Raw genomic sequence first — 27,465 nt, 5'->3', positions numbered from 1 at the left:
AGCAAAGAAGCTAGTTGCTACTGCCATTAACGTCAATGGATACCGTGCCTCCGTTCAGGAGAATACTGCAAATTGTGTCGCGACTACCACGCGCAAGTATACATGGTTACAACGTTCCCCGTGACGTCAACATGTCGCACGACAAGTCGGGTGCGTGAACTGTACTGGGGCCTTAAGAGCTCAGCTTACAGCAATCTTCCTCTCCTCCTCTGATAAGAGCCCCAGATCACTGGCCAGACAGAGCTCCAGGCCAAATACAACATTAGCTGTTGGGATTCAAATCTCAGACGTTGGTTACAGTTAAAAAAAAATAATTAAAAAAAAAGAATGAAAGAAAAAGTATTGTTTTGTGACTTTCTCTGAAAAACAGTTCCAGTAAATACTGAAAGTGTACTTTTTTTTTTTTTTTTTTTTTTTTAAGAGAATTCGCATGTTGTAATGGCTGTCATGGAGCCTGTTAGGATTCTCAATGGTATACTGTAGCTCTGTGAGTAAATGCATAGTAGCCTCGGGAAGCAAAACAATCTCAGTCTTTTTGAGTGATCTGAAGGATTCACAGCCCAACCTGCTTATCCATACAGTACGTCCCAAGAATACCAACTCCCCTTTCCCTCTGTCACACCAGCAGAACACTCAGTCATACAATAGGACATGTCAAATAAAACAAACACAAAAACAACACATGAAACAATTATCTATTTCAATATAACCAAAAAGAATATAAAATAAATAAAACCATAATAAACCGAAAAAAAGCTGTGAAAGGAATTTAAGGAAAATGTCAGTGCCTGGAATTATCAGACATTGTTGGCGGCGCCATGATAAATATCTATTTTCAAAATGGCCCGGCCCATGACTGAAAGATGGCACAGTGCCCGAGTGCTGCTCTGTAATCTTTGGGAATTGTGCTGCTGGTGACTCACGTCGGTGGAGAAGCGTTTCCTGGAGCCCTTTTTGCCCTCGGCCACGACCTGCCAGTGCAGCATTCTGGAGTGGGAGAGGTCGGTGAAGAGGTCACCGTATGTCCAGCGCACATACAGCTGACCGTGAGAGTAGTCCACTGACGAGATATGCGGAGCCTCTGGAGCTGTAGAGGGCAGAGTGAGAGAGAGAAATGAAAAGAGAAAGGCAGATGGATAGATAGATAGACAGATAGAGAGATAAATATATAGATAGAGAGATAGATAGAGAGATAGAGAGATAGAGAGAGAAAGAGAGAGAGAGAAGTGAGAAAGGAAAAAAGGGAAAAGAAAGTTGTAAACAGAAGATAGATATTGAAAGAGAGAGAGAAAATACACATTAAGACAGATATGGGCATAAAGAGACAGAGAGAGAGAGAGAAATAGAAAGAGAGGTCACAACATTTTAAGTTAAAATATTTGTCTGTACTTTACAAGCCATTTTTAGAGCTTAATCTGTTTTATTTGAATCCTCTCCATTCAGCCTTTGACACTCTTAATTACTAAATGCTATTACAACCATTTTGATGTGTTCCATTAAAGTTTCACTCCACTCAACGTATGAAATGCTTTCAAAGTGAATTAATAAATAAATAAATAAAGTCTGTGATGTTAATAGAAACATTTGTTTTTATCAGAACAGATGGACGGTTATCGCTATAAAAGCACAGATCAAAAACCCACTCAGCAAAATCTGCAAACATTTGGCACGAAAGTACCCTAACAACATGACTCAAAGACTATTTTCGTATCTCACCCCACCCGCCCTGAATGCCCTCGGTGCACGAGGTTACCTGTGACGAAGTTCACCGTGGAGCTGTCGCAGCAGCTGTGGGGCGGGTCGCCCCAGGTCACCATGGAAACGCGGAAGTTGTAGTACCAGGCTGGCAGCAGGTCAGTGACTCTCTGTGGGCGAGGGAGGGGAGTGGGACCTTGAGGATGCTGTGTTACCATGGCTACAGTGCTCACCGAGCAACAAGACACAATTCCGCTCGATAAACTAATCAGTAACACTCGTGTTGTGTGCATGACACGCTCATTGTGTACTGTATATGAGTGTGTGTGTGTGTGTGTCATCTGAATGAACAGCACAGGCCATCTCCTTCAAACGCCAATACCGTTTTTTTTTGCCTCTAGGCTATAAACTTTTCTGAGACCTTTCAGCGTTGTCGTTGACTTTGCGCTGCCTGAGAGCAAATCCCCCGTCATAATCACGACCAGATGGTTTCCTGTGACACGGCTTCCCTGTGGACCGCTGTCAGTGTAGTGGATAGTGTGTGTCACCAACGCCATCGAAATGAAGTATCATTTTCCGTGTAAAAAAGGAACTGATCTGCATCCTTAATTCTGCGTTTAATCACTACCGCTCACAAATTGTTGGGGCATTAGTCTACCACTTTGATGTTATCCATCTTTCTCTCTCTCTCTCTCTCTCTCTCTCTCTCTCTCTCTCTCTCGCTCTCTCTCTTTCTCTCTCGCGCGCGCGCTCTCGTTCTCTTTCTCGACAAAACATCATGCGGTGTCCAAATTAAATGCCTCCATTATCTGCCATCACCCGACTGGCGTAATTAGGGCGTGTGGAGCAAACACTACTCATGGTAATGAAGATGTCGGCTGGCAGCAGCTTGGCAGGGGGAATAGATTATAGTGGAGGGCATCGGGTCATTACAGTATGGCCCGTCCAGAGGCCCTGGCTCTGTGCTCTGGCTGGCCACAGTATGAAGACACAGTGATGGACCGGCAGTGACCTGGGCAGTAACTGAGTCACTGATTCACAACCATTCAACCAACCCATCTTCTCTTGCTTAAATTGTAGTCTTTGCAAGTGCCTTGTAAGATATCTTATAGTCATTTCTTATGCTTAGGCTTGTTTTGTTTTTTTTAATAAAATAAACACAATCTGAGTTACTCACTCAATGAATTAAAAATGCATTAAACATGTTATTTTAGTCTGCAATATTGCTGCATATCTTTATGAAACATCTGGAGATTGCACATGGCCCATTGAGCAATTGTGTCAGTAGGTCTTGGATGACAGAGAAAAGACTCCCGTATGAAACCGTGCTAATTAGCAAAACTGCACAGCCTATCGCCTCTGAGCTGAATGAAAGCAACTGGCACGGTGTATTGCTTAAATCAACACTATGCCCTAATCCTCGGCTTTCTACACTACGTTAAGTGCCTTTGATGCTTTTTAGACCATAAAAGGTGGTCTCGACCTTGCTAGTTTAGACCAAAATTCCCCTAGAGCTCTCTGAAGACAACACACAACAGGAGTTTTTACTGTTTGATCTTCAAAAAAAAAGCTGTCTTTGGGGGGGGAGCTGTGGCGCACCTGGCTTCAGCGCTCGTACCACATACGGGTCCGAGTGCCCACGGGGACCCAGGTTCGAATCCGGCCTGCAGTCATGTCCCGATCCCACCCCATCTCTCTCTCTCCCACTTATTTCCTGTCTACCTCTTCACTGTCCTATACTAACAAAGGCAAAAAGGCCAAAAAATATACTTTAAAAAAAGAAAAAAAAGGCTGTCTTTGACAGCTGCTGCTGGCGCTCACCACAGAGGCGATGACGGAAGCGGTGGCGGCGATCTCGTAGTAGGTGGTCCACTCCGACACCAGCGCGTCGGGGTTGAAGAAGAACGTCTGCAGCACGTACTTGCGGAAGGCCACGTGGTACGGCCTCTGCCAGCTCAGGATGACCGCCGTGGGGCTGAGCGGATACACCACCAAGTCCCGCACTCCCGTTGGCTCTGATGTGGTGACAGACAGCAGGTTAGGCCAATCAGGAGCAAGACTGATGACAAATGACAAGCCATTCTGTAATGTTTTTGGAATGTTGTTGAGTTGGTGGACCACCGTGTAGTCGTGCATTCCCTTTTGTCTCTTATGTGACGACAGATGGCAAGTTAAGCCAATCAGGAGCATGGTGGGTGATATTTGACCAATCAGAACTAAAGGATGACTCACCGATGTCGATGATGACTGGCTCAGAGGGCGGGCTGATGAGAGGGCCGTTGGTGTGGTACACCACCACCCTGTACTGTGCACCTGGCATCAGGTTGGTGATGACATCACTAGTGATGTTCTCCTGCAGCAAGTCATATATGGACAGAGGACGCTTGAACGCAAAACTCCAAGTCGCTATTCAGAGGAGGTCTCAGACATTAACAAACAAGTCACAAGTTGGTTCTCAGGCACAACCCCACACAAACACACACAATGCCTCCCTGGGCCCTAATCTACAGTAAATGGTTGGCAAAGTGCAACAAGCATGTTCATGCAAAAAACTGCACTTGTTGACTATGTTGTACCATAGCTATCATATGCCATGTGGAAGCATTGAGCTTGCCCGTGGTGGTAAATTAGCAAATCGACTAGTTATCAAATTAGCTCTGGTTACACTTTGCCCATCATTCAAATTCAGGTAGCATTAACTCTACTGAGTTTAAGAGTTTACAGCAAAGATTCTAGAGCACTCTATGATCTTTGGTTTATAGTGTACAGTGTACTGTAAGCTCATATCAGAATAGTATGTGTTTGTTCAGCATTGCACTGTCTACCCTTTTACATTGAGTTTGCACTGTATTATATTGTATTGTAAACTGAGCTCACCTCTGATCAGTATGTAATCCCCCTAAGATTAATCTCTATGTGTTTGTATTATACTGTACTGTAAAATACTTTATTGTGAACTGAGCTCACCTATAAACAGTACATGTTATCATTAGCTGGTATACCTGTATGTTTGTACTGTATTGTATTGATAGATAGATAGATACTGTAGATAGATAGATACTTTATTGATCCCCAAGGGGAAATTGTACTGTATTGTATGATATTGTATTGTAAGCTGAGCTCACCTCTGGTCAGTATGTGATCTCCCTAAGCTATTATATGTCTATGTGCATGTCTATGTGAACTGTACTGTATTGTATGATACTGCGTTGTAAGCTGTAAGCTCACCTCTGAGCAGTAGGTGTTCTCCCTAAGCTTTATTTGTATGTGTTTGTACTGTACTGTACTGTGTGATACTGTACTGTAAGCTGAGCTCACCTCTGAGCAGTAGGTGTTCTCCTTAAGCTATTATACAGTATGTCTATGTGTACAGTATGTCTATGTGGACTGTATGATACTGTACTGTACGCTGAGCTCACCTCCGAGCAGTAGGTGTTCTCCTTAAGCTATTATACAGTATGTCTATGTGTACAGTATGTCTATGTGGACTGTATGATACTGTACTGTACGCTAAGCTCACCTCCGAGCAGTAGGTGTTCTCCATGCGCTGGCTGAGGCTGGGCTTGAGGCAGGTGAGGGACAGCACGGACACCAGGCTGCCGTCGTGGCTCTCGGCGGAGGGCGCCCAGCTGACCGCCGCCGTGCTGGAGCTCGTAGCTCGCATGCGCACGTAGACGGAATGCGGACGCTCCCTCGGCTGCTCCAGCCACTTGCCACTGGGGCCTGGGGACACCACGGACAGACAGACAGCGGAGGGTCAGTTTGGGAGGACAGAGCAGTAACACTGAGCCTTCCTGACTACGTTCAACTCAATTGCACTCTGCTCTGTTACAAACCGCTCTGTACGGTTCAGTTTCGTGCTGTTTTATGAAAAGCAAGTGTAGGCCTATACTGCCATTAAAAAACGTGCATTGCCATTGAAACGTACATTTGGCCGACAGTTGGTATACAGCATATAACATAATATAAGTACAGTATATTTCACTTTGTCCTCAGGTGGGGTGAGCGAACTGTATCAATGTCTTAAGGTAATTTCAATCAACTCCATTTCAGGAGCAGCCTGGAGACCAAAGTCTCTTCTTCGCAGAGAGTCTGGCCTAGCTCCATTGGCAAACATTTATTTCCTGGTTTGTGGACGCTTGTCTGAAGTTTGAATTCATCGGAGTTCAATCACTAATGTTTGGTAATGATGTATGATAACCACGGGGGACACAACGATAATGATAGGCTTGAAACTTAAATGTACTGTAATCGCTCTTGGGAACGCCCTCTGCTCGCTGATTGGGCGGAGATGCATTTGCCGGAGTAAACGAAGCTGAATCAAGCTATACCACTCGGAGTATGAAGAGAAATACAAGTGAGCCGAAGTACATAGTCAGGTGAGGGCCAGGCTAATACAGCAGTGCACCGCCAACATTTTTTAAGTGTACTAAAAAATATGTCAGGTGTAGCAACAACTTTCCTATGGAAGTAACACAAAATGCCTGTCTCTAGAAGACTACATGATAATTACATTTAAACCCAAACCATAAATCAAAAAGGCATTGTCAAGTTGCATGGTTTCAAATGTGCCGTTACTGTAATATGTATGAAGCATATCAGTGAGGGTCTATGGACCCTTCCATGTAAATCCTCTGTAAGCATAGCCATGACATTGCTTCCTTATACAGGAATAAAGGCATGACCTGGGCCTGATCCATTATTCAGTGGAGATCCCCCATCCCAAATGCAATTCCACCGCAGACTAGCTTAAGCCCCATTCTTGAGGTTAGCAAGGACTGTCAGGACAGAGACAGCAGGCCAGACAGCCAGTTCAGGAAGCAAAAAGAGATAGATAGATAGACAGATAGATAGATAGATGGATAGATAGATAGATAGATGGATAGATAGATAGATACTGTAGCTAGTATGGTAAATTCACTAAATATTGTGTGTGGTTTTATCGTTTTTTGCATGTGTCGTCGTGTGAGCCACTGGATGTCTGAATTTCCTTGGCGGTTAATAGAGTATCTGTCTGTCTAGTGAGGAGGACGTACTGAGGTAGAAGGTGAATCCCGTGTCAGCCATGCTTTCCCGAGCCTCACAGTCTCCGGAGGAGCTGAGAGTCGACACCTGCACGCGGTACGTTCCCGGTTCCGTCAGCTCAGTGAAGAACTCGTGAGTGTTCTCGTCCACCGTGGCTGTTTCAGTAGAGTTCCCTGTGAATTACATCGGTATTTAGACCACAAAGAATCCTGGACTTACAGTTTCACTCCACCGCTTTGGTGCATCTCTCGGATCATCACTGGTGTTTGCACAACAGTAAGTGCCAACTGCACCACACAGTGGATTACCTACAAAAGCACATAACTTGCTGAAAAAATGTATGCCAAACAATGTGTCCAAATGTCCATGCCATCAGAACGACAAGCTCCTGTCATGTAAGGTCTGTAGTTTTCCTATTTGTAAAAAGTTACACATCACTACTGTATATGTGGCAGGATTCATATTTACAGTATACTTTTACAGCACTGTTTGTACTATAGTTTATTGCCAGACCATGGCATACAGGAGAAAAAAATATTAGAGAGTTCTTTCAAAAAAAAGTCTAATAGTGACAGGACATTAGCAGTTGCTAATGTAAAAACAAAAAATTGACAATTACACACACGTAGTTGCATGGATGTCTTGTTTGTCTGAAATACTTAGAAATTGCTTAAATATGTGCATGAGTGACTAGATGATGTGGAGGTTGAACTAGTAGTTTTGAGAATTTCACTCTGATCTGAGATATGCACCAAAACACCGACAGTAGCTCCGTTATAATTTGTTTGCTTTATGTTCTTATCCTAAACTACTCACGGAGCTTGCATATCTTGGGTCATTGCATATCTTCCTACGCTCTGCTGTACTGGAAGTACAGTAAAGAGAACCCAGGAGGCTACATCATCATGCCTTACGGAACAGGAACACTGCATATCTCTAAGTTACTGAACTCTCTTAGTTCAGTAAAGCAGTATGTAAAGCAAAGGGCATACATTAAGTTACCAGAGGATTACACATCGGTTTTTAAATTGCATTTACCTGATTGAATATGCAATCTACATATCAACATCAGAGCTTCATGAAATAATTATGAGTAAATAATGCACATGAATAAATCTCGACAACAAATCTCAGTGGCATCTAGGGGTAAGCTTCATAACGGAGCCGAGAGGCTGTAGAAGAGAGAGTTGAGGGACGCACCATCCCGGTAGACGTAGATGTTGAAGCCGTCGAAGGTGGTGGGGGGCCGGGGGGGCAGCCAGCGCAGCTCCAGCAGGATGGGGGGCAGTGGGGTGGGGGAGATGTCCGCCTCCCGGGGCAGGTCCATGGCCGAGCCCGGCTCGTTGGAGTCCTCGTACTCGGGCACCACCGCGTTCACAAACTCCTCCTCCGTCGGGGAGGGGCTTCCCGTGGGCTCCGGCCAATAGAACTGCGTGACCGCCTCCGACGACGTCTCGTTGCCGTTGCCGTTCGTGTTGCCGTCGGTGACGGCGTCCGTGGCAGCGTCCGTGGCAGCGTCCGTGGCAGCGTCTGTGACGCCGACGCCATTCGAGTCGGTGTAGCCGTCCGTGTGGTCAGCTGGCGCGCTGGCGTTCAGGATCGGGACGGCGAGCGTCATGGTGGCAGAGGCTCCGGCGGCTTCTGCGGCTCGCTGGTCCACCTCCTCCTCCACCAGCACCTCCTCCTGGCTCTCCGCCACCGCCACCGCCTCCTCCTGCTCCTTCTCCTGCTCCTGCTCCTGCTCGTCCAGCAGGGGCACGTCACGGGCCTTGCGTGGTTTGGTCAAGTACTGGTGCTGCTCCTGCTCCTGCTGCTGCTGCTGCTGCTGCTCACCGGCCTCCGACAAGCCGTCCTTCAGCAGGCTCCCCCGCAGCACCTTCCCATTGAGGTGCACGACCTTGAGCGAGATGTTCAGTGGGGGGTTGGGCACTGCACCAGCAAAACGCAGGAGAGAAGGAGAAGAAGAGGAAGAGAAGGAAGAGAAAGAAGAAGAAGAAGAAGAAGAAGAAGAAGAAGAAGAAGAAGAAGAAGAAGAAGAAGAAGAAGAAGAAGAAGAAGAAAGAAAAAGAAGAAGAAAAAGAAGAGGAAGAAGAAGAAGAAAAATAAGAAGAGGAAGAAGGGGGAGAGACATAGAGGACAAAATTAGAAAGAAACGAGAACTGGGTGGGATTTTTCCAAATTGCCACATCCAATCCCGAGCTGGGAGTTAACAAGCCAGCGGACAGATTACTAGAACAATCAATGCCTCCCCCCACCAAACACCACAGCAGGGTGAAATTGACATTAATTACAAATCCATTCGGAAGGGAGAGAGATGTCCTTTAGGGTCACACACACACACACACACACACACACACACACACACACACACACACACACACACAGACACACACACACCCCCCCCACCCACCCACACACACACACACACACACACACACACACACACACTCACACTCACACTCACACTCACACACACACGCACACACAAACGGTCTTTGCAATAGTAGCCTCTAGGATTTTTTAAACTCATTTCAATAATTAATGGCTGAGAAGGTGCTTTTCCGCAGGGAACTCTAATGAGAAGGCTAATGAGAGGATAGAGACCAGCCGCTGACGAAGACTGACATTTTGCAGCTGACTGCAGTCACACGAGCTAACCGGACCCGCCATAAAGTGCGCTGAAGCGAAGCTAATGGTAAATGTGGATATAAGAACGTGTGAGAAGCGAGGTGTGAACTTGTACTTTACCCACTAATGTGCCTCTCGCCAGCTAAACGTTCAATTGATCATATACAGTAGACGACCCTCTTATTTCTGCGTTCAAAAATGGCAACAAATGAGCTACTAGTGTAAATGCAAATTATTTGAGTGTTAAAGGCAGACGGCAGGCTTCATCCTCACGTCACAATGCGCAATGAAGGCTAGCTCTCCTAAAGCAGCTGTTCATTAACCATTAAGTGTGTGTGTGTGTGTGTGTGTCTGTGTGTCTGTGTGTCTGTGGTGAATGCAAACAGGTTAAGTTAAGACTAAGCTTTTAATCTCTGTAATTTGTGTGTGTCTAATTTGATGGTGAAACACAGAATGGCAGTGCTCAGGATTTGCACAACTGTGAGTAGGGCACAGTGCATCTACAGTACACACAGGCAAACATACTGGTGTTTTATCAGGTACAGAGGGAGGTCTGCAACAAGAACACAGTAACATAATCGCATCCATAGTGAAGAACAACATCCTCTTTTGACTACTTATGGGATATTTCTGTTTCTGTTCTGTTTTCTGCATGATGAGTCCTTTAAAAAATACTTTAAATAGTCTGCCCACTTCTCGATTCTTTCCTTTCTTATGTTTCGTTTGTAAAGTATTTGACATTTTGACATTTTTTTGTGCTGCACAGAATTCTTTCCCACATAACACATTATCAAAACAAACTACAAAAGTAGATGCTTCTCAACACTGATTACACACTTCTGAGGCATACTTGTTTTGACGGTGCCAAAAACATGCGGCTGTGCGTCAGCCAGGCCTGTTCTGGGATCAGTGCCGTACCTGTTCTGTGATGGCGTGGCTCATGGCTCACTTCGCTCTTGCGGACCAGCGTGCTCTTATTGGCCGTCGCCTCGGAGATGAGCTGGAACGTGATGTTGCTGTAACAGGTTCCCGGTAGCCAGTGTTTAAACACTGTTTTTCCCTTGGAGAAGTCTGCGGAAATAGACTCAGTCGTTAAGTCCCCCTGAATTGCGCCACACCAGAGCTTTTGGGACACAAATGCACAATCGTAAACCATCTGAAACAATCACACGTCAATCAGTGGCTCAAAAATGGCCTGGTGCCTAATGTGAAAATGTGATCATTAACAGTACTGACCAATTCAATTCATCCCCCCAACTTAGCCATTCACAAAAGACCAAAATAAACTGCAAAGGGGCTGGTATAAGGTTATGAAACTGAGGATACTCTGGGTGTTCACACATTCATATTCATTCAAACATTAATTTCCTTCATTCATTCATTCATTCATTCATTCATTCATTCAACTCATCAATTTGCTAGCTCATTTCATGTTCATGTTAATGCACTCATTTGTTCAATTGTTTTGTTCCTCCTCCATACAACAGCTGTCATCCTGCACCCAGACCTTTACACAACATGATGTAGCTAGTTATTTTGGGTGCTCATTCACTCATTCATTTCACTCACTCATTAATTTCATTCATTCATTTGTTCATTAAATAATTTCTATGGTCATTAATTCATCAATAAATCAACTAATTAATCCACTCATTTATATATAGCATGCAGCTAGCTAGTTTAATTCAGTCAATGATCACATCACATCATGCATTAATTCGTTCATTCATTCATCCATTCATTCATTCATGTATTCATGCATTCATTCATTCAATCCTTCATTCATTCTGTCATCCTGCACATCGACATTTGTAACGCATGCAGTTAGTTACTTTCATTCTGACACTGATCACATCACATCATGCATTCATTCATTCAGTCATTCATTCATTCATTCATTCATTCATTCATTCAGTCCTTCATTCACTCTGCCATCCTGCACACGGACCTTTATACAGCATGTAGCGCTGCTCCCGGCCCTCTGTGAAGCTGATGTTCACCCGGCTGAAGACGTTCCTCTCGGGCGAGCTAATCTCAAACACCACCCCCGTCTCAGGGGACACCTTGTAATCTGAGATTACCACACTGTCCAGGGGTAGAGGCTCTGCAGATGAGGACACAGCAAACATTATTACAATCTTAAGATAATATTCTAATAATTATAATCGTCTGTTCCTGGTATCTGACATTAAGTGTCCCTGTAGGCATACTGTTATACTTTATGTGTTACGGAATGAGAAACGAATGAGCAAGGTATCAAGAACGTTAATAAAGTTAATAAATTTATGCAAATCTCATTAGCAATATAGATTAATTTTAACATCAACAAAACATTTTTGACAGTTCAGGATTATCTTTGCACCTCACACACAGCATAACTGAAGCTGCACCAATACTTGCGTTACGCATCTATCAAGGCCTGCTCATAAACTGCTGCCTTACTTGTCTCAACTTTAGATAGATCCCTTGAGTCTAATAAAAAAAATCTCTATGAACTATTTTTAAAAGTGTGAATTTTGTGTCTACATTTTAATATCTTGGTACTTGCTGGAAGTCTGACGAAGGGCCGTAAGGGCTTGAAACGTAACCTAATAAAAGTAAACTTTATTGGGAGCTCTTGGTGTGCAGATCTTCATCTTTTTCTTAGAACCTTACTAACATTTTAATATCAGTCATGCAGAAGAACTACTGCAGATTTGAAGGGCAGTTATAACAGTAACTTAATATCCCCTTTGCATCTTGTACATTGATTTATTACTGGGCAAATAATTACAGTGCATATTCATGGGTCTCACAGGTGTATAAAATCAAGCACCTTGATTATCAATGCAGACTACATGGTGCTTGATTGGTACACCTGTGGAAAGGGAGGGACCTGATGAAACCCATGAATACAGTCCATCAAAGCCAGACACATAAACGCTGCTGCCTTACTTGTGAGGATGGTTCTGGTCTTGACCGGTTTGGACCAGGCGGTGCCGTTCCCCAGCAGCAGGCCGACGGTGTAGGCCAGTCCGTGGTAGGAGGCGTTGAAAAGCAGTGGCTCAATCTGGCTCAGGCTCTGGCTCTGGCTCTGGCTCTGGTTCTGGCTCTGGCTCAGGAAGGGCAGCAGGTAGGTGCGAGGCTCGCCGGACACGCGGGCAGCGTACGCCGTCACGTTGTCCCTCAGGTCCGACGGCTCGAGGGCCACGACGATCCAGGACTCATCTCGCAGGGTCACCTGGAAGGCTGATGTGCTCTGTGGAGACGAGACAAGGAGCTGGGTGAGACCGCTGTGGCTGACACGGATGATGAGAGCCTAATGTGCTGACGTGAAGAGCAGTTTGAACTTTGAGCTCTTGGAGGAGCATGGAGCACCACGGTGATATACAGAATATGGGATATTGAGTTATTTTGAACACTAACAACCTTCATTGGCAGATGAAGATTTGAGATTTTGGGTACTTCAGGAGGCCAATGCTTCTCCCCCCCCCCCCCCCCCCCACACACACACACACGTTTCCAGAGCCATAATCCCTATTCACTGTTGCAATACTAAACCACTGAGGCACACAGACACACACACAGTCACACACACACACACACACACACACACCTGTAGAGACACATGTACAGTCCATACACTGTAACTAAAGGGATGGGAGAGCAGGGGTAAGATCAGAGGCTCAGGTGAACAACACCTCTCGGACAGGCCCAGGGATGCAGATGGCTGGCATCATGGGGATGTGATGTTACATCAGCAAAGGCACTGCTAACAACCCCGCTGCAAGACCTCTACACTCAGCCCTCTACCATGAGTAATGAGATACCTGTCCACAGCAGATGGCAGGAGTGTGTGTGTGTGTGTGTGTGTGTGTGTGTGTGTGTGTGTGTGTGTGTGTGTGTGTGTGTGTGTGTGTGTGTGTGTGTGTGTGTGTGTGTGTGTGTGTGTGTGTGTGTGAGTGTGTGTGTGTGTGTGTGTGTGTATGTACTGTATGTGTGTGTGTGTGTGTGTGTGTGTGTGTGTGTGTGTGTGTCTGTGCGTCTGTGAGTGTGTCTGTGAGTGTGTGTGCATGTCTGTGTGTGTGTGTGTGGTACCATCACGTCCACTGAGAATGCACTTCTGAAGACACTAGAGTTTTCAGCACCTCAGGCTCTAGGGCCACTTCCTCTCATTGCTATCTAACCTCCTCCTATAACAGTGTCCTGATGATCTTCCCAATACTCATTTATGACTATGTTATTATGATAATCAAGCACAATAATTGTGCAGTCTCCCCCTCTCTACACACATACACACACACACACACACACACACACACACACACACACACACACACACACACATCTACTGTATCAACAAACACATCTTATAATAGGGTGATGCACAGTACTCAATAGTAATGAATTTTCCTGGGGAAACACGAGCGGCTGAAGGAAATGGATCAGACATAGATTAAATGCTACATCATACTGACACAGATAATTTGCAGCGGCAGCTTTCAGTACCGAGCATGATGGGAAATGACCAATGCCATGGGGACACAGATGTTGAACAGAAGAGGATGCCCCAACCCTTCCCAGAAAGCCATTTCTAATGCAGGCAATTTCTAATGTGCATTCGCCTGCAGCACCGATGGAGCAAGGACTGGTGCAGCCTAATTGACACTTCCACCAGTTTTCCCCTGATTATTTCACTTCATGCACTGACTGTGTGGCACGATCAAAAGGAAGGGATGAGAGATCAAGAGATCCTCTTTACCGTGACTTTGCCACAGGTCATGTACCCTCCTGATCAAACCTCAAACCCTATCGCCTACCTGGGGTTATCACAAAAAAAGAAAGAAAGAAAGAAAAAAGATACTGCCATAAAGCAGCACCCTACTCTAAAAAAAGCAGGCATTCCCCTTTCGCCGAGCTAGTGCTCCCTAGAGACACAATTTACAGTTACAAACTGTGTCATCTTCCTCACGCTCCAAACAAAACCTCATTTCCCTCTCTGAATCCCCAGAGGATGAGTGTCTTCCACAGGAGAGGGGGGGGGGGAGATGAAAAGCACCTGGCTGGCGTATATCGGCAAAAATAACACTCAAAACAAGTACTTTCTTCTCCATTGGGGAATTCCCACAGCCTAACACCCATCTTCTCTTGTGAGCAGGCCATACAGGCTTTGAGCTCCTCAGGAGTGACTGTGAGACACTTTTCTCAGCAGCGCTGTTGTTTCACGTTCATTCTCAGTTAGCAGTACTGGAGCTACAGTATGGGCATGGATCTGCATACAGTATACCCCTACTATACCATCCTCTGAGTGGGTCTACAGTCATTTCCTGTGTATTAGCCGTGTATAAGCGTTTCATGTAAGGAAAAAGACAACAAAAGCATATCAATACCATATTAACTGTCCCCGTGTATTAGCCTCATAACTGAAGAAATGTTGCAAAATCAATGTATAAGCTGCGGCTAATAGTAGGGAAATTACGGGTATGAGCTTTTAGCTTCTCTGGGAGGTATCTTACAGTAATACTGTTAATGCTCATTTCCGGTCACTCCACTGGCACTGTGAGCGTGGGTCTGCATGCGTGGGTGCCTCTGCCAATCAAGTGGCCTGTGACTGTAAGGGAAAGTGAAAAGGCATGCCAGCGCTGTCATCATCAGCGACGACGTGACCGTATACCCCCCCCACCCCACCCCTCGCTACGCCTCCAGCCTTTAAGCCACTGGCACAGGCACTGAGCATCTTAAACAGTATTGATGGGAAATGGAGATGACCTTTACAGCAGTGGGAAGATGGCAAGAGAGGGGAAGGGAGAGGGAGGGAGAGAGAGGGAGAGAGAGCATGATTGAAAGACAGGAAGAGGGAAAGAGAGAGAGAGAAAGAGAGCGAGAGAGAGAAAATGATAGAGAGAGAGGATCGTTTAACTGCTCTAAATGATTCATGACGCTGAATATGATGTGTGTGTGTGTGTGTGTGTGTGTGTGTGCGGAGGAGGAGGAAGGGGGGGGGGGGGTTTGATGCGTTTGGCTGGGTGAAGACTTTACCTCATAAGTGTGATGCATCTAGAGGCTTTACCATAACGGCCTGTGCTTGTGCTTGTCGGAACACTGTATTGCTGCGTGTGATTTAAGTATTTACCATCCCTCACAGATCTTTAGAACCCTTGCATTCTGTTCTGGTGTGGAGAATATGGGTTCATTTATCAGCAAGAAAATGCCATCGCATTTTAATCCAGCACAAGGAGGCTTATTCTCCCGGAGCCACGACATGTACATTTTTCTGAAGAAATGACTAATGAACCACTTCATCACTTTTGACATTTATTTCTTCAGCATTTACATGTTTTCGCCAAAGCCATTTCCAGCTCAGCTCAGTCATAAGTCATGAGTCTAAGTCATTTTATGAGTAGATGTACTCTGACGGAACCAAAAAAAAACAGACCTTCCATTGGTGCTAGAACTGTGCTTTAGCAATGGAGATACTGGAAACGAACACTGAGTCAGTGTGAATGTGTACACCTTACAGTATCTGTTTTCTGTGCCCAGAATATGCAATCTCTAAGAAATCTCCAGTATTTCCAGTGCTGGAATACTGGAAAATAATATGTCCATAAAAATTCCCTTCTCACATAATGCAATGCCACCTTTTCCCAGAAACAATTAGATGAAGCACATACTGTAGCTATTATAAATGAACCCTCTATAATAGGTGAAGTGTATCTGTGGGAGCTCCAGGGAACCTTTCAGATTTGATAGTGACTCACGACAGCTGCTTTTTGAGGCAATATCAGGGAGGAGTGTTATCGCGCGGTAAGTGTGTGTAAGGACCCTCCACGCCCTCCGTAGAGGTCCTTGAGGCTTCCTCCTTACGATAAGATTCCAGCAATTTTGTAAAAGCCTCCATCAGAGGGGGAGAGTGTCTGTGGCGAACGGCCAAACTTGGGCAAGGCGCCGACACGCACGCGGGGGGGGGGAAAATGGCTCGAGTCACTTTAGTCATCACTTACTTAGAATAATGGATCAAGTGGCCTTAAGCCGTGGTTATGTTAAATAGAAATCAAGTACATGTGGAGTTACGCTTGCTGAAGCGGGGGGCTCTTGATAGATGGCGAAGCACTAAAGGCAATCTGAGATTTTACAGCACTGCGGGGTGAAATATGATATGTGTATCGCCGCGGCTAATTTAGACAGCGTAGCAGAGCTGGAGGATTTAAGAACCTTCATCTCTACACTGCACCCTGCGGAGAAACAAACTCTTGCAAACACGAACCATCCCAAAGATGGTGGAAAGACGTAGGAAACATTATAAATTCTAATTGAAATCCGCATGAGGTAAAGATGCTTATTTAGTTTTTTTGTTTTGTTTTTTATTCCCCTTTTATCCCCAACTTTTGCGTTCCCCGAGCGAGCGCGGAGATACGGCGCTGTCAGAGTGGAGAAAGAGAGGGTGCAAGGGGTGGAGGAGCGGAGCGGAGCGTTCTGGCGAACACAGCTTTTACTGTTTACGTCCCAGTGTTTTTCAGCTCGCCTTGGCTGGGAGGCAGCCGAACGTGCCCGGAATGAGTGAGGCGGCTGAAGAGAGCCGGTCTGTGAGGCGGAGAGAGAGGATCCGGGGTGCAGCGCAGAGCAGCGCTCGCCTTCAGCCCCATTTAATGAGCAGAGCTCCGGCTCCAGCTCCTCTCTCGTCCTCCGGCCCGCCCCAATCTCATTACTCTCACCGCAGGTTGCACCGCCCGAACCCCCCCCTCAACCCCCCCCTCAACCCCCCTACTGCTACTGCTGCTGCACCCCCCCCCCCCTCGCCTAGTGATACACACACACACACACACACACACACACACACACACACACAAGCATACACACACACACACACACACACAAGCATACACACACACACACTTGGATTCTCACAAAAATGAAGACACACACTCATACTCACACACACATACACAAACATACACACACACACACACACACACACTTGGATTCTCACACAAATGAAGACACACACTCGTACTCACACACACACGCCTACGTACACTCACACACAAGCAAATATACACACTCACAAATACACACACAAACACTCTCTCTCTCTCTCTCTCTGTCTCACACACACACACACACACACACACACACAACACTACCATCGACACCTCTCTCTCTGCCTCACACCCCTCCATCCTGCCCCCCCCAACCACCACCAAGAAAAGGTCACCTTGCTGCCCTTTGGAGGCTGTCTTCAACCGTCTCCTGGAAATGCCGATATTTACATTTCCACCATGGCTCCTTCACATCCCACAATGTTTCTCTCTCCCTCTCTCTCTCTCTCCCTCTCTCTCTCTATCTCTCTCTCTCTCTCTCTCCTTCTCTCACTCTTTATCCCTCTCAAATATATAACCATATAATCTTATTCCAGCAGGAGTGAGCCGTCAGCCGTGATGGACACTCCCTCTCCGACGGAGGCCGGTGCGGTGGTGTGACCGCATGACACTCTGGATAGAAGTATCCGGTAAATACCAGTCACTTCACTTCACTTCACTGGGCGGAGGCTCATAGAAGAATTACAGGAGCCACTCAGGGACAATCTGAGCCAGAGCAGGCCCAAAGTATGGCTACCACTACCATAAGATTTTAACACTCAGTGTCTGTCCAGCTTTAGGGGATGACCACTGGGTATCTTCTTCAACTCTGATGCCTGGCCGTGCAATTAAAAACTGAACCGGGATAAGAGCCGGGATATCTGATATCTGTTATGCTTAGCAAGCGGTTGTCTGAGTGTGCTTTTAATGGACTCGATACAGGCCCTCGCAGTTCGACTCTCCGGCCGCAGCCTTGTCTGATGGTGCCGACCGGTTGGCATGGTTGTCTCCGGGTTCTGGTGATAGCGTAACATTCCGCAAGAATAGAACACGCGCTGTCGGCTATTGGAAGGGTGAGGGGGAGACAGGGTGAGATAAGCTGGGATTTCATTAGCTAAAACGGCAGGGAGGTGGACACAACGGCTGGTTCTCGGCAGGGGGGTTGGGTCACTGAATGAAGCAGCGATTGTATGTGTGTGCGTGTGTGTGTGTGTGTCTGTGTGTGTGTGTGTGTGTGTGTGTGTGTGGCGGGGGGGTTGTGGTCACCAGGAAAGTTACAGCGCATCCTCGGACGAAAATTGGACCCCTCTGGACAAGAGAAGAGACAATCGAGCGCCAAGGAAATGAGTCAGACCGACTCCATGCAAAAGGACACAGAAAGGATTCAGGACCCCACCATGTTGTTTCCCACTGCGCCTTCTTCAGTGGCAAAAACAAATGCTAGCAAAACAGTGGCCAGAATGCAATAAAAAAGACGAGCACTAATCAGTGGTGGCATTTTTTGCATTCATTTTCGTGCCCATTTTTTTTCCTTCCAAGTGTTGGATACTGTAGTGAAGAAGCCCCATGGCCCAGAGCATCATTCAAAAATAGTTTCAGCGCTTCAGTTAATTAATATGCTACGCACAGGCCTTTAAAATAATGGGATCTCCCGCTGCTGTTTGGATCAGGAGAAAGATGTCTTCTCATGGGTGACTTCAAGTTAATGTTTCTCTGATTGCAACTGACTCTGGAACAGTTATGGGCATGACCCCCTCCCCCCCCCCCCACGCACACACACACACACGCACACACCCCATCAAAGGCTTTCCCAGAACAGCCACGACAGCTTCCTAGCCCAACTGCTAATTCCGTTTCCGAATACCCAACCACCAAGGACATAAAGACAAACCCTTTAGCATTGTTTGTTGACAAGGCACACCTGACTCCTCAAACCAAATGGCCCCACAAGGTTCTAGCAGATCATGGAGGTATTAAAAATAAGTCTAGACAGAGAGAAGGGGGGATCATTAATTAACTTTCAAAGAGAGCCAGCACATCTGAAGATAAAAATCTCAGACTCCCTGTGGAGTCCCCCAGCACTGAAGGAGAGCTGAGTGTGAGTGAAACTGGGCAAATTGGTGTGCAGGGTTATCAGCCATCGTGTTAGGATCTTATTAGGACTTTTACCCCACCCCCGAGCCCTAAACACTAACGTACACACACACACATACACAGACTCATACACACATATGAATGCACACACACGTGTGAACACACACAAATACACACACACAAACGCATACACACATAGACAGGCATGCACACAAAGACACACACACACACACACACACACACACACACACACACACACACATACACACACAGCCACGCACACACAGACAGATCCACACATGCACAGAGAGACACACACACACACACACACACACACACACACACACACACACACACAGACAGACCCTCCCTTTTATGTTCCACCCAACAGCCCATGCTCCCAGTTCGATGGCTCTGATAAACCCGATCGATAGATGGCCTTTTCCCTCCAAATCCGAAGCGTCTCCAACCGAAGAGACTCCATGGCACTGCGGGTTCTAAGCAGCGGAAACGTTTCATCTCAGATCGGAGCGGGCCATTAAAAAGCAGGCCGACTCTCTCCTGGACCAATCGGGGGGCTCGGACGGCTCCAGAGGCGGAGTCCTCCGGGAGTCTTTGGAGATCAGTGAGCTCCAGCACATTGATTTTTCATAAATGCAAGAGTGCAGCCTCACTTCACGGTACAGCTTGGAAATCTTTTTTCTCTCTCTCTCTCTCTCTCTCTCTCTCTCTCTCTCTCTCTCTCTCTCTCTCTCCTCCTTTCTATACTTTCAGCCTCAGTGGGCTTGAGGAAGGGAAATCGGGGGCTCAGAATAAACCCCAGATATTTTATTTATGATCCGTCTGGTTTCTGAATGTTCAAGTGCCGTAGAAAACTGTATTAGCAACAATTAGACAAAATGCCTTCACTTGAAACCTTAAATGGCCCTGACTTAACACAACACACTGGTGTTTGCTTGGATCACCTAATCCAATGTTATGTCCTTTCACCCAGAGCTGGGTTATTGGTAGTCTCTGGGTCTTTTTATACAGTAGTCCAACAATATCATTGTTAAGAAAACACACTGACCCGAACAAAGGAAAACCGGAAAACCCACTGATGACTCATTACCATATCACTGTGCCTACTGTACTTTTGGCTAAAATGCCATTGATGAAAATATGGAAATATCATGTTGAACACCCCAAATTCTGAGTTGTCTTGAATGCACCATAACATTGTTCAACATAGAAATAAACTAGCCAACCTGTTATTTAAAAAAAAAAACAATGACTTGTGACAAGCTGTGTACAGCAAATACACAGCATCATGTGTGACCATTGAGAGTATTACATATATTACTGGGAATATTTTTACCATGTTGTAAGTCGCTTTGGTTAAAAAGCGTCAGCCAAATGTAATGTAATGTAATGTAATATAGCAGCTTGGTATGGAAACAGCACTCAGTAAAACTGTAAAGCCCTAAAGAGAGAGAAGAGTAAAGAAGTCCAGAGTAAAGAAAATCACCAGAGATCGCAGTCACCCCAGCCAGCAACTGCCTCTTCTCTGCCCTATAGCTTTGGGAAACAGTACCGCTGCCTGAGGGCCAACGCAGAGAGAATGTGGAAAAGTTTTTATCCCCAAGCTATCTGGATACTGAATGAGGACTGTGTAGTAGCAGGAGAACAAGAATGTTTCTAGAACAAGACATTTCTTCTTCTTCTCTTCTTTTTCTATTAATTTCCTTATTTATTTACACACATTGCACAGCCATGGAGACAATGGATAAATCATTTCACTACATACTTGTAATGTGTATGTGACTAATACTTTTGAATTGAATTGAAGTTGAAATTGAATGTGTAGGTGTGCATCCTCCACAAAATGGTTAATGCCTATTATGTTCCATTTGTGAGTACGGACAACACAGCGGAGCGTTGACTCACTCTGGTTAGCTACTAGGCAGCATCACTCCTCTATCCCCTCACACCAGCTCTACCTTTTACTCAGATGTTGACTCATCTCTGTGGCTGCTTCCGCTGCCAGCTTGAAAAAAGTAGAAAAACAACGAGCCCCCGTTCAGCGTGTGTGTACGTTTTACACAGAGTGAGAAGGTGGAATAACACTGAGCAGGCTGTATTAAAAAAAAAGCCCTCTCTCGCAGCACAGCAAGACGAAATAACAACACAAGATTCCTGCCCTGAACAGGCTGTGTAAAGATCCCCCGAGCTTAAAATCTAATCCAACACTGTCTAAGATCCAAGACTAATATCAAGATCAAAAAGTCTACGAAACGCATCCAAGGAAAACCAGATCCCCTTTTTACAACCACTCCAACAGAGGACATATAGGAGGCAGCTTGAACAGGGAGCAAGGACATTGAGGCGGGGGATAGAAAATGAGGTTCAACAGACATGTCAAGGCAAAGATGTCCTTCAACGGGAGCACACCGCACGACACTCATCTAACAACTGTTCATAACACACATGGAACCAGTGCGGGGAGGTGGGTGGTTTTTACTGCCTGTAACTAAAGACAAAAGGAGACAGGAATGTTTTTTTTAGATTAAGGCACCGCCTTTTCAGATGTGACGGCCTACTGAAGGACATCTCGGCAAATTGGACAGAGGACAGCGCAAGCACAGACAGTAAAGGCTGCTTTTTCCATTCCCGAGGAAGATTTATGGGGGAAAAAATCCTCTATGTCACCAAAGAAAGGGCAATGGTCAAGTACACAGGGCCGAAGACAGTGATGCTACTATCAAGGATGCCAAAAATTTGACTCCCCCAGATGTGAAGAAGAAAAAATTAGACAAATACACAAACAGACAGACACGATACAGTGGACACACATTAAACACACATCCACTGTACAGAGTTGAAGGACAAACGATGCGCTGTGTCGAGCATCCACTGTAAATGTCAAAGCCATGGCCAGGTTCTCAAATGTCATGATGGGAGATCACTGACTCATCTCTCATAACGTTAGCCCCCTGAGTAATGGCCTTGTTGTGTGTGCCAATCTAATAGGCTCCTCTGGATAATCACCTGTTTGTTAGCAAGCATGCTACAGATGCTTCAGCTCAATGCTTGAACATCCACACAGCAAACGAATAAAAACAAAACAAATATCTGTCAGAGGAATGTGGCACACAAGGAAATACCACAAGGTTGATAACAAAAAAACAACAAAGGAATCAGGAATCAGTACGATGGAGAGCGACTTCGACAAGTTCCACTGAGTTCAAATAGAAACTGCCAGCACACTTGAAATGTCGAGACAGGCCCTTTGAATGAATGATTTTGTTTGATGTGGAAATCACAAACTGTCCTGATAGGGTTCATTAAGGCTGATCAAGAGCTCGACTTCCCAAGGATGAATCCTTTTTGCAAGAGATCCCTCCACAGAATCGATGTCTCTTCTTCTGAAATAATTAAATATCAACACATGCTTCCACAAAACGCAAAAAACAAAATGCACTTTTAATCTTTTACAGTTATGCCTAAACAATGTTGACTGCTATGATTAGCAAGTTATGACTAGCAAGTTAAATACCTGAGGGTAAGTCTTCATTATCTGGACAAGGTGGACTGAACTCAACTTGACCAATTTATTTGAACCATGTCTAACAAACATACTAACTTTTCAGCTGTCGATGGTCTTCCATGCTAAGCTAACTATAGCATTCTTAAGGATAGGTTACGTATGACATCTGGATCTATCACATCACATATACAAACACGCTCCATACTATCATTCACACACAAATCTGTGCGTTGCTTGACCTGCACCCGGGTTAAAGGCTTTTCTGAACACAATGGCCGACACGGCGACTCCGGATCGCTCGACTCTCCGGGCTTGGGACCATGTTCCAGCGGAGATTAGTAGAATAGGATGACCCTATGACACAAATACAGCTACAGGAGCTCAGCTTTAGAGCGATCTGGGTCAAAACTGCATTCCTCTCCAGCTAGATAATCTCAACAGGGGGGCAATAAAAAGAGCTGGGAGAGGCACAAGGAAAATAAATAAATAAATAAATAAAACGCTCAGCGAAAGGTCACTACTACGCAGTCTGTGTGTCACCATGCTTATGTGCCCCACATGTGCCTTTAAAAATGTTCTGAACAGAACACCACCCCCGCCATCACCACCACCAGCCGCCACCACCCTCTCAACACCATCCCTCTTAAAAAAAAAAAAAAAAAAAAAAAACAGTTCCAAAGCTGTTTGGGGAGCTGGAGAGAGAGAGAGAGGGAGGCAAATTTCTTGGTATGCCTCAGCGTGTAATCGCTTCAGAACAATTTCTGTAAAAGCCTCTCTAAAAAACTCGACTAAATGGGAGGCTCCAATTTATGGTCTGTGAATTACCGCCACAGTAAACAGGGTCCCAGCCTCCTGTGAATATGCAAATCGGGCTCTATTAAATTTACACTTTGCACCCACACACACACACAAAAAACAATCAGCTTTTCCGCTATTCGGCATTCAGCTATTCCACTAGGCAGGCCTGCTTGGCTCCATCCATCTCTATCTCTCAGGGCAAGATTGTGTTTTTTTTCTCCCCCAGCGATCTGTTTTACACGAGGTGAGTCTGCAGACCGTGAGCTTGTTTAAGGTACCGTGGACAGGGAGAGGGAGGGGAAGCACACCTTGTCGTTCTGTCGCCACCAGCGAGCGAGCGGGCGGGAGGGGGAGAGTGGTGAGGAAATGGAGGCGGCGCTGTCGATTCTCCTAATTACCGTTTCCTGCTTCTCAGAGCGTTCATCCCGCACGGACACACGTGACCAAAAACCGCTGTGCTGCATGCTCGCCACCCCTCCTGTCCATTCTTTCTATCTATCTCTTTCTTTCTTTCGCTCTTTCTTTCTTTTTCTGTCCTTCAGCATCCTCCTGTGCCTCCCTCTTTCTCTCTCTCGCCAACCCTCCTGTCCATTTATTCTATCTATCTCTTTCTTTCATTCTTTCTTTCTTTTTCTGTCCTTCAGCATCCTCCTGTACCTCTCTCTCTCTCTTTCTCTCTCTTTCTCTCTCTCTGTATCATCCACAGAGCCTTTCTGTCTTTTCCTCTGCTTGTCCCTTCATAAGAGAAGTGCAAAAAAAAACATAAAACACGCAAAATATCTCATGCTTGAGAAAAGGCACAGGGCAAATACCATAGACCCATAATTAACCCGCCATAGCAAGCGGCGCTGTTTTAAAAGGGCAAGTGGTGTGTGCGCTTTCAGAAGGGCACTACTGACTCAACATCAATTTCAGGAAGCTCTCTCTCCGAAGACTCGCAAGGAGAAGCAGGAGACAGCAAAAAAGACTCAATTATTTTTCTTGACAGGAAGGCAGCCCGCCGCGCACGCGAGCCTTGATTGTCATCAACAGGGGAATGATAAAACCTCCGGGCTGATATTAGCTTCAGTTGCATCATAAAAAAGCCATCATGCAGCAAGAGACAGATTGCCTGTGCTTTCAAAGACACACACACACAAAAAAAAAAGAGGATGGGAAGGCTGGCAATAGACTGATCTCATCGGCAAGCTTTAATTTGCATTGTCAGGATACTTCAATGCTACTTTCAAGCAAACGTGATCAGGGGCTTCCCAGTAGACGCTGTCCAAACGCTCACCATAAATGGCGAATCGTTTCTTCAAAATTTGCACCGAACAAACAACATCGAAAGACGGAACAACTCAGCTGTTGCTCCTTAGGAATGTGAATCGGCTCCTCAAGGAACATGAGAGAGGGAACAGCCACAAAGCACAAACAAAGGAGACATGACTACAATGTATTAAGGAAACTGCAAGCATGTGGATTTCTAAGCCCCTTTTCTGCTTGTCTGTCAACGAGTTAATCCTTACCCCTTAAGTCATTTACTGACACGACAAAGACGAGTGAAATCGCCAGGTTTATCCCTCGCGCAAATTAAAACATTTATTTCCATTCCTAGTTGCAGCGGAATTCATTAATGCTGGATAATGACATCCAATAAATGCTTTGGGACCCAGGGGAACAATGCGAAACAAAAACAAACAAATCAACAAATGCATTTTCTAATTTTTTTTTAAAATGCGGTTTAAATAGCTTGTGTGCAACACCGTGAAATGGCTGAACAATGCAGTGGAACTCATTGTGTGTTTGATGCACGGGAAGGCTTGGCTGTTTGACTTATGCTTTTTTTTTTCGTTTTCTGTGCTGCCGCTCGTGTTTTGATATGAGCTGTTTGAAATGTTGTGTCATGCCTGTCAGGGTAATGCAGAGAAACTAGAATGTTAGGCTTCAAGCCATAACAGGACACTGTGAACATCACACAACGGCCTATGACAGCATCACACACAAATACACACACACACACACACACACACACAGAGAGACACAAATACACACACACACACACACGCCATCACGGCACATATGGCTTCTTTGTCAAACTGGGCGAACAGAAGCACATCTGTCTTGGCAAATCTTAATCTTGTGTGTGCATGTGTCTGTGTGTGTGTGTGTGTGTGTGTGTGTGTGTGTGTATGAGGAAGAGAGAGAGAGTGAAAGAGAGGGAGAGAGTATAAAGTTTATCATAGGGCACAAGTGTCATTGTCTCACATCGTTCTTTTTTCCTAAGAAAGTTCTGGAGAGGTCACAGTTCAGCTCCGTTGACCTCCACCTGCAGTCACTGGGGACGGAAGCCGAGTGACAATTGATAATGAGCCTCCATATGGCCACAGTTAAAGCACCAGGACCATCCATCACAGAGAAGGGAAGGACCCAGAGGGACAGAATGAGCCTGGGGAAGAGGACACGTTGATGGGGAGCTCGTTTCCACCGACTCCCTGACTGCACTGGCAAGACTGGCGAGTCTGTTCAAATCATTAAATTGTTCAAAAAATCAGCATACATATTCAGCCACATCTTGCCTGCTCATGAAGGAGGAAAATATATGCCTTCCCCCCACTGTCTTATAAATATGCATTATTAAAATAGGCATGATAATGAGGGGACCTTAATTATGTTTTCCGAGACTCTCAAGGACAACTAGGAAGAGAAGAGAAAGACGAGTGAGGGTCTCTGTGTGAGCTGGGGAGACAGAGGGATCAGGGGAGGAAAGGAAAGGTAGGTTGACAGAAAGAAAGAATGAAAGAAAGAAAGAGAAGGCAGGAGAAAAGAGAAATAGAGCTAAAGAGAGAGGGGGGTTAGAAACAAAAGCATGGAGACAGAAAGAAACAGACACGAGAGACAGAGAGAGAAAGAGAGAGAGAGAGAGAGGGAGCGAGAGAGAAAGAGACAGGGAGGAGAGACCAGGAGAAGAAAACAATAACAGAGCGAATGAACCTGGGGTCCAGGGAGGGCCAGACAGCGCTGTCTGCCTATGATATGATTGCAAACAAATTTCCCGAGCTGTCACATCGTATCTCACTGGGCCAACGCGCGCTGAAGGAGGAAGATGAGGAAGAAGAAGAGGAGGAGGAGGAGGAGGAGGAGAAGAAGGAAGAGCACAGCGGCGACCTGTGTTCCACTGACTGATTTAGCCTCAGTGGCCGCGCCGCCCGGCCTCCTTCAGATGTCAGAGGCGGGGGGCTCACCAGCTGATCCGGGAGCAGCGAGCGGCACAAAGCACACAGCACACAGGCACAACTGACTCATCGCATCCCTTCACAGGCAAGACTCAGAGGAAGAGGGAGGGATGGAGAGAATGAGACAGAGAGAGAGAGAGAGAGAGAGAGAGAGAGAGGGAGGAAGGGAGGGGAATCAAGAGAAGGAGAGAGAATGTATGGAGGAAAAGCGAGAAGAAAACTGAAGAGAGAGAAAGAGAGAGTGAAAAAGAGGAACAACACTAGTTGATTTATTCAACACAGCAAGTGTAGGTCCATGAGCTGCAATGTGGTGGTGAGAGCTGTGTACACAACTTAATCACAAGTACATCTCTGGGCTGCATGGGGCAATACACTGCAAACCAGGAACAGTAATACGGTTGGAGAGAGCTACAGAAAGCAATGGAAGATGGTAACCTTAAGGCGGGGATCACACTAGCCAGCGGCAAGCGGCAGGTTTCCTATTGTTCTCTATGGTTCGGCAGCGCAGCAGTGACAACGCTGGCGTAACGCTAGCGTTGAGCAAACTGTGAGTTGAACTTGGTTCAACTTTGAAGCGCAACGCTCGGCTCGTCACAATCAGTTTTGGAATGTTTAGGTATTTTAACCAATCAGATTTGTCTAAGGACGT

At 45.8% G+C, this 27,465-nt stretch overlaps 1 protein-coding gene across 1 annotated transcript in view; it reads right to left on the bottom strand.

The window, feature by feature from the left end:
• ptpro (protein tyrosine phosphatase receptor type O) overlaps positions 1 to 27,465 on the bottom strand; it is a 62,727-nt gene that overhangs the window by 21,221 nt on the left and 14,041 nt on the right. Inside the window, exons 2-12 of the mRNA XM_062517889.1 lie at positions 12,283 to 12,586; positions 11,297 to 11,452; positions 10,267 to 10,419; positions 8,451 to 8,649; positions 7,921 to 8,306; positions 6,732 to 6,893; positions 5,216 to 5,418; positions 3,928 to 4,048; positions 3,517 to 3,710; positions 1,754 to 1,865; positions 924 to 1,087 (exon numbers count right to left, since the gene is read on the bottom strand). Of these exons, the coding sequence (XP_062373873.1) occupies positions 924 to 1,087; positions 1,754 to 1,865; positions 3,517 to 3,710; positions 3,928 to 4,048; positions 5,216 to 5,418; positions 6,732 to 6,893; positions 7,921 to 8,306; positions 8,451 to 8,649; positions 10,267 to 10,419; positions 11,297 to 11,452; positions 12,283 to 12,586 (2,154 nt within the window). The remainder of the gene's footprint in view (positions 1 to 923; positions 1,088 to 1,753; positions 1,866 to 3,516; positions 3,711 to 3,927; positions 4,049 to 5,215; positions 5,419 to 6,731; positions 6,894 to 7,920; positions 8,307 to 8,450; positions 8,650 to 10,266; positions 10,420 to 11,296; positions 11,453 to 12,282; positions 12,587 to 27,465) is intronic.

The sequence above is a fragment of the Sardina pilchardus genome, chromosome 17 (assembly GCF_963854185.1).
Source record: "Sardina pilchardus chromosome 17, fSarPil1.1, whole genome shotgun sequence".
NCBI lineage: Eukaryota > Metazoa > Chordata > Actinopteri > Clupeiformes > Clupeidae > Sardina > Sardina pilchardus.
The sequence above is the reverse complement of the archived record's forward strand: the minus strand, read 5'-3'. Positions and strand labels throughout refer to the sequence as shown.